Source organism: Ostrea edulis, chromosome 5 (genome assembly GCF_947568905.1).
Source record: "Ostrea edulis chromosome 5, xbOstEdul1.1, whole genome shotgun sequence".
Lineage (NCBI taxonomy): Eukaryota > Metazoa > Mollusca > Bivalvia > Ostreida > Ostreidae > Ostrea > Ostrea edulis.
The window spans coordinates 3,020,325-3,028,388 of record NC_079168.1 but is presented as its reverse complement, the minus strand read 5'-3'; the positions used below and the strand labels follow the sequence as shown (position 1 = coordinate 3,028,388).

Genomic DNA, 8,064 nt, shown 5'->3' with positions numbered 1-8,064 from the left:
CGTCCGAAGGAATAATATATTTTCATTTGACCTTTCTACGCCGCCGTACTATGCCGCCTTACCAAAGTGATTAATTTGTGGTCGTGTCTTGCGATGTCACGCCTAGCCATTGGATTTTCTTTTCTCGTAATTCATTTATATTCAAATTATGTATCGAATTTTATAACCGCGGTCCGAAGAAATTTCCAAAATAATTATTATGACATGACACCAACACTCCACCATAGATGATACTGTCCTATCATCGTATCTAAGGACGCTACATCTAATACATCGTTCACAAGGTAAGATAGGAGACTTCTATTCAGATAAATGTAAAATTGAATCGATTAAACCTCCTTCCTATTACAATATAATTTCAATGAAGAAGGAAAAAACCCGAGCTGTCTTCTTTTAGTGTGACAATAACACGATGTTTACGGTGGAATAAAAGTCCTATGGAGATCCATTAAGACACAAATAGGGGAATTTTGTTTTCGTCCATCTATGTGCAGTACTTATAATACGAGACCTAGATTCTCTTCCGAGAGGTGATTTATCTTTATGTTTTTATAGGAGCCTAGTCCATTCAAGCGGTTCAATATTTAGCTCACCTGAACCAATATAACGGGAACTTACACATGACTGTAAGGAGGGGGAAGGGATGTGTTTAAACTATTGGGCATTTGGAATTTTTTTGGCTTATTGTTTTCAAATTTAGTCCGTAGTATTATTAGGTTAAATACTTTAACACAAGCGAAAATGGAGGCAACAATTTTAATGTAAAGGAGATAATCAAGAAACTTAGAAAAACTGGTCAAAAATGAAAAATGCTCTTAATGCTTTCAAGAACCATTGATCCGATTTTGACGAAAGTAATATAGAAGCATTATACATGCACCACGATGTCACAGTATATTTCAATTTGTTGATGGTATTATTCCAGGGGGAAAGGTGTATCTTTAAGCGTACTTTTATCCTCGTAAATATACAATTGTATGCTGAAATAATTTTTCGTAGTTACATCTATCCGATTTTACGAACCATTACGTTGTAACATTTGATATTTAAAAGATGCTGGAATTCTACATTGAAAATATCTATACGTAGTCTTTTACGATTAAGTTTGTTGGTATTCACATGTACTGGGATTGTGCTCGCTTATTACCTGACCTGTTTTAAAATTTAATAAAGCAAGAATTTATTCAAACTTTTCGATGCACGGCCTTCAACTCAACATTAAAAGATATCAATAATGTTTTATCTATTAAAATACTCATTACACTCAAATATCGATTCAGTATATTCCAGTCAGCTTAAAATAACAGACACACCAGGGTGTTCCAAATCTGCTTCATATTTGGATATTTTATGAAACCTAGACATTAAGGGTAAACTAGCGACTCAACGTTATATTGTTGTATTTGCAAATAAGATTATTTCAACCACAGAATTTGCAGAATTGATTTTCCTTGATTTTCTTTGTTTGACACAATATTTATTGCACAGGCTAACCATGACTAGCAGATGGGCATAGGCTTTACTAGGCATGTAGTAATGTTTTTGTGACTGACAACTAGAAAAAATACACAGTGAAATGACCACCGCATGCCTTAGGCTCGCTGGTCACTGTTGTTGAATTGCTGATATTCATATTAAAGTGTCAATGATTTTGTCGTTTTCAGAAGTAATTCCACCTAAAACTAGAAAACGTTTTTACGAAATAGCCATCGACCTAAACAGTCATACTCATTATCACTGTTAGAGGGCACCTGTTAGATGTTGTTGTTTTTTATAAAAGCACCTGCTAGGATTTTTTCATGAAAGGGTCAGCATGATTTCTAAACATGGATTTTAGATAGCGAAAGAAGGCATTACAAAATATATTCGTCGTATCCTGATTTACATCGAAATAGTCAATTAAATGAACATTTGTTCAGCACCAAGTGACTATTTTCCATAGATATTGACGCGCACATCTGCATGTAATTTTTTTTCTTCTAATAACTGTATCATGTGTATTACCCTTTATGTACTAAAACCATGCTATTGTGATTTTATTCATTAGACAATGACTTTTAACAGACTTCTTGTCCCAGGTCCACAAATCTAACTTCTTAAAACTTCAACCTTTATTAGAATTTAAACTTGTACGGACGGTCTCCAGAAATAACCAGGCTTCAGTTAATGATATATACACTTCTTGTTTACAGATGTCCCTGGCAGAAAATTCGAAGAATTGGCGTTCTGGTCTCAGTCTCGCTGAGTGCAACAGATATATGCTTACCCACCAGATTCATTGTGACGTCACATTTAGAGTTGGGAAAGAGGGCAAACTTGTACGCGCCCATAAGTATGTTCTGTCCTGCAGAAGTCCAGTCTTTGATGCCATGCTGTATGGCGACCTGGCGGAATCAGACGACATCATAGTCCCAGACATCGAGCCGTCTTCATTTGATGTGCTGTTACGGTATCGAATACTTTTTTTCTAAACTTGATTAGATGTTTGTTTTACCCTTTGCGAATATGATAAATAAAATAAACTTCACCACATTCCGATCAAAACCGTGGTAATTCTGATGTCAAAATATCTTTGAAAATGCACATTTTCAATTTCATTTGCCTCTAGAGTATCGTGAAGTAAACAAATAAAAGCATAGGCCGTTCTTGGCACACTGATTTTGACTGCGGATGACTCCATTTGCCTGATCAGGATATAGGGCTTGCGACGGGTGTGACCGGTCGACAGGGGATGCTTACTCCTCCTGGGCACCTGATCCCACCTCTGGTGTGTCCAGGGGTCCGTGTTTGTCCAACTATCTGTTTTGTATTGCTTGTGGGAGTTATGAGATTGATCACTGTTCGTTATCTTCACCTTGCATAAATGGTGTATCACAATTGTTTCGTCGGGAACAAAAGCCACCATGCTCATCCGAATCTCCTAGGTAGGTAGAATGCATATTTCCTAGTGTCCCGCTTGAGAATTGTCCATTATATGGAGATATCAGTGGGAAGCTGCAAAATGTAGGCCTATGATAGTTCCTTATCGATCCCCGGCTTTGACACGGGGCCTCGACTTTTACGGTCTCAGTCAAAGGACCGCCCAATTTAATCACCTCTTACGACAAGCAAGGGGTTCTGGGGACTTCTTCTAACTAAGTAGATAACAATAGTAAAATATTGATAAGAACACAGCTTTACATGTACATGTATGCCTGAGGATGACCAGAATAAGTTACTAGCATCTAAGTAGTGATTTTGATATGCTTACACAACTGAAGTTCAATTTCTCATTATTGGTTTTCTGTATTTCAGATTTTTATACTGTGGTGAGGTCAATTTCAGCCTAGACACGGTAACCTCTGTCCTGTATGCCGCAGACAAATACGGAGTTGATGATTTGGTGACAACAATAAAATCATACCTGGATCAAAATATTACGAACGAAACTGTTTTGATTATCTTAGAAAGTGCAAAATTATTTAACCTTGAAGATCTTCTTAAAAAGTGCAAGAATTTCATTGAATCAGATCCTTTTCCTGTATTCCAATCCTCCTCTGCTTTAGAGGTAACGAAAGAAACCCTTACATACATTATCTCCCTTGATTCTTTGGTAATGGATGAGTTGGAAATTTATCAGTTTCTCATCAAATGGTCGGAAAATCAGTGCGATAGAGTGGGAATGGAGAAAACTGATCAGAATATCCGAGCTGTGATGGGGGACCTGATTTATTCAATTCGTTTTCATACAATGAATTTAGACACATTTGTTAAAGATGTCTGTAACCGGGAAATACTTGATGCGCAAGAAAAATTGAGTCTACAGCAAGTGATTGTAGGTAGTGTGGATAAAGAGAAAACAAAATTCAAATTCGAGGAACGAACATGTGAAACATTTTGTGTTTTACGCGGAGAACGTAAAGATACCGAGAGATTTTGGGCATATAGTCGAAGCTTACCGGATTGTATAGAATTCACAGTGAACAAGACTGTTAGAATCCATGGCTTCGTTATGTGGGGTGGGAGGTCAATTCCATATACATACACAATACAAGGAAAGCTATTCGCGAACTCCAAGGAAGTATCAACTGTACCTGTTCAAACAATAGAGAAAAGAGAATCCTCCGATATAAAATTCACTATACCATTACCGGAACCGGTGCGTTTAGTCCCTGGTGTGAGATACAGAACCTGGGTACGTCTAGAGGGACCAGAGAGCTGGAGAGGTCAAAATTACAGATCGTCCGTCACAGAACATGGTGTTGAATTCGTCTTTTACGCACACAGTGGAAAAACTAATGGGACTTCGCATACCAGAGGGCAATTTCCAGGATTTGTCTGTTCTTTGTAAACACTTCAACTATAGAACACATGGTGACATTAAGTTAAACGTTTTTCATGCATACACAATATCATATTTGAGACTTAATTCTCAATTTTACTAATTTACACATACATTTATGCCTTTTCAACACTTTACACAATTTCTCCCGGTGAATTAAAACATATCGGTAAGGGTTTTATTTTATATCACAGGCAGTTGCTTTATCACCAATCCACACTTTCACTATAAATGTATCGATGTTTTCTGAAACTAGATATCCTCAACGCCACAATCCACAGTAAATCATCTACACTGTAGATTGTTATAATTTAAGCTGATGACTTGTTCGGACATCCATCCTTCTGCACTTGCACATGATTCGACAAGAGTTACTCGAGATCGAGTTCTTATGTTTGAGCATTTTCCTGGGTAAATGCTGATTTTTAGGTGATAAGCATTAAAGTTCTTGACACTACTTTGAAGATGTTTCAATTGTTTGTATCGACAGGAGACCTGTCATTGAACGTCCAAGAAACAGTTTGCTTTGAAATACTGAATTGTTGTGATGTAAGTATCATAGGATTATGAATGTTCTACTTATGTCAAACTAAACATCGAGGCTCCTTGTCAGAGCAGGAGTGGCACGATAAAGATCCATGCCTGTCCAGAAAATTCCACAGTCCTTCCCCGGTAATGGTAACGTCTTGATATGAGTAAAAAATCTCGAACAGAACGTTAAAAATTTACAACCGATTTAAATCTGTTTCGAACAACATGACGTTAAATGTAAATAATAACTGTTCCTTTATCAAGCCCTCGAAATTAAAATTGAAAGCCATGGGTCTTTTGATTGTGACCTTAAATATGGAGTCCCTGTGTCACGGTAGTCGTTAGCAAGATGAATAACCTTCACTACTACCTCCCAGAGGATCATGTGTTTTTCATCATGGAATCATTGATATTTGACAACTCTGGTGTGTCCAGGGGTCAGTGTTTGCCCAACTATCTATTTTGTATTGCTTATAAGAGTTATGAGATTGATCACTGTTCGTTATCTTGAAATTGCATTTAACAGAGTGAAATTATTTCGTTAAAATTTTGTCCAAAGTGATTAATTTGTGCTATGTCTTGCGATACCATGCCTTATGCAAGGTGAAGATAACGAACAGTGATCAATCTCATAACTCCTATAAGCAATACAAAATAGATAGTTGGGCAAACACGGACCCCTGGACACACCAGAGGTCATTGAGATGATAATTTTTTTTTTATTCAATTCTATTATCAATTTTGTATATTAAATTTTATGTCCACGGTCGGTAGATATATTCCGTAGAATTATTATGATATGACACAAACATTTCACCTTATATTTTATTCTCATCGTATCGTATCCAATGACGCCATCTATCATAAATAATTCAAAATATAAGTAGAGCGAAGTTTATTCAAATAATTATAACATTTGACAGATTGAACTTCACTCATGTTACATTATATGGTCAACACAGAAGAAAAACTTAAAGCTGTCTTCGTTACAATGTAACAATAACGTGCTGTTTACAACATTTAAAAATAGGTCTAAATTAAATTCCTAAGGAGATCCAGTATAGCACCAGAAGAAAAAATTTCATTTTCACCGTTTAGTGTGCAATATCTAAATCATGAGGACCTCAATTCTTTCTTTCGATTGGTAGATTGCGTTTGATTTTATCCAATAAAAAGTTGTAACATATTCAGGCGTGTCATTTTAGTTCACCTGAGCCAAAGGCTGGTAGCGATTTGTGTAAGCATTTCGGAATATGGATGGATTTTTTCCGAAAAATCCCTCGTCTATCATATGAAGTTGTTAAATAGTTATACTTTGTAGAGATGTTTTATAGGAATGAAAATGAAGATACCAGTTCCTACTCATATCAACCGTGCTTCTCCACCTACACAGGAACTCAGGTACATATGCGGGGTATTCTGAAAGGAAGGATTTGTTTTGCATTATACGTATAACAGAGTTCTACCTACACCAAAATGAGATAGTTATTTTAGTATTTTATCATATAGTATTTGATTATTCAATGGGGGGGGGGGGGGGGTATCCAAGCGACTAGAGTTCTTGTTTCTCAACCTGGAGATCAGGTGTTCAATTCTTGATCAAACCCATGACGTTTTATGTAGGTAATACTGTACCTTAGCCTAGTATTCGGAATTCCAATTGCACATCATTGTGAAAAGAGAGTCGCCCTGTCGGTGTAAACCGCCGCGGTGATCTAGAGATTAGAGCGTTCGCCCCGTACCCGGAAAACCGGGGTTTGAATCCCGGCCGCGACAAACCTAAGTCGTTAAAACAGGTAGTGACAGTTCCATTGCCAAACGCTCGGCATTAGGTTTGAGTGTCACGGGTCCTCGGATATGACTTTAAAATAGATGTCCCGTGTCACAATAGGTGTGGCACGCTAAAGAACCCTCACTGCTCTAAGTGCCGAGCAAAGACCTAAATCTGAAGCCTTCACCGGTCTTGGTAACGTCTTCACAAGAATGAAATTACTCGAGAGGGACATTAAGCAAGATACAATCAATCAATCGTTGTGAGTCCCAGGAGGAATAAGCGTTTTGTGAAGGGACGTAAACCAACAAATAAAATTGTGACGTCACAATAATGAATTGCACATCCATCAGGACTTTAGAGATATTTAGAGAAAACTAATCAGAAAATTAAGAAACCAATACCATCGATCCAGGAAAGAAATTTGAATCAATTATAGTGTGCACGTAATTTGTTGTACTTATGGGAAATTGGTGAAACCTGCGATATTTGACAACTGATCATTATGCATGTGTGTGTGTATATATATATATATATATATATATATATATATACTTGCCTAGATGGTCGAGTGATCTAGCGCGCTGGTTACATGCTGATAGATTTGGTTCCGCAGGTCGTGAATTCAACCCCGGGTAGGGGCGGAAGTGGGTATCCAAATAAAGTGAAATTTTCTGTGCTTTATATATATATATATATATATATATATATATATATATATATATAAAAGCAACAACACCCTACTTTCTCAAAGTGTCGGATCTAAGAAGATACAAGGCCAGTAAAGAAATTCATAAAAGCGCTGAAAAGGCCACGACACTGTTGGTTATTCAACGCAACCCGCGTCTTTATCAAGAGACATATATTACATAAACAAATATCACACACCACCAAAAAAAAAAACCGACTAAACGACAATTATCAATAATCTCAGACTTAAGTATGTTTTATGACGGCGGAGCCTGTTCTCTTCTTACATTCTATTCTATGCCCTCCTAATAGTGAAAACAAAAGATCCATGCTATAAAGCCAAATGTCAAAGGGCAGGGCTCGAAATTAACATATGTCCGTCAGTCTGTGACTGGTTTAAAGTCTGGTAGACTGACTGACATTTGTTTTAGTCAGTCCGATGGGACTGGTTAATTTCAAAAGCATCATTTTGGAAAATATACTTATGAAATTTTATACACACATTTGGCATGCTTCGATCTGTAGATATCAGACGAATCTGATTCGTAAATATAAATTCCACATTTAAGTGTGTTTGACTATTTCTGGAAAACTCTGTTGGACTGGTAATTTTTTCTGCGGACTGGTTGAAATTATACACCATCAGCCCGGCTGGACTGGTGACATAAAAAGTTAGCTTCAAGCCCTGAAGGGTGGAGTCTTGTTTACAAGTACCTAACCATAAATGAGAAAATGGTGTTAACTGTGTTTT

General features: G+C 37.0%; 1 protein-coding gene across 1 annotated transcript; it reads left to right on the top strand.

Moving 5' to 3' along the window:
* Nucleotides 1-228: 228 nt before the first annotated feature.
* LOC125651445 (BTB/POZ domain-containing protein 6-like) lies at nt 229-4,779 on the top strand. Its single transcript, XM_048880033.2, has 3 exons — nt 229-284; nt 2,193-2,449; nt 3,295-4,779. Exons 2-3 carry the CDS (start codon nt 2,193-2,195, stop codon nt 4,328-4,330), a joined length of 1,293 nt encoding a protein of 430 aa, XP_048735990.2. The 5' UTR covers nt 229-284; the 3' UTR covers nt 4,331-4,779.
* Nucleotides 4,780-8,064: the final 3,285 nt, after the last annotated feature.

Excerpts from the sequence above, each read along its gene's own strand:
- LOC125651445 (XM_048880033.2), top strand. The coding sequence starts at position 2,193 with ATGTCCCTGGCAGAAAATTCGAAGAATTGGCGTTCTGGTCTCAGTCTC. Across the intron at positions 2,450-3,294 it reads TCATTTGATGTGCTGTTACG|ATTTTTATACTGTGGTGAGG; the intron begins GTATCGAATACT and ends TCTGTATTTCAG.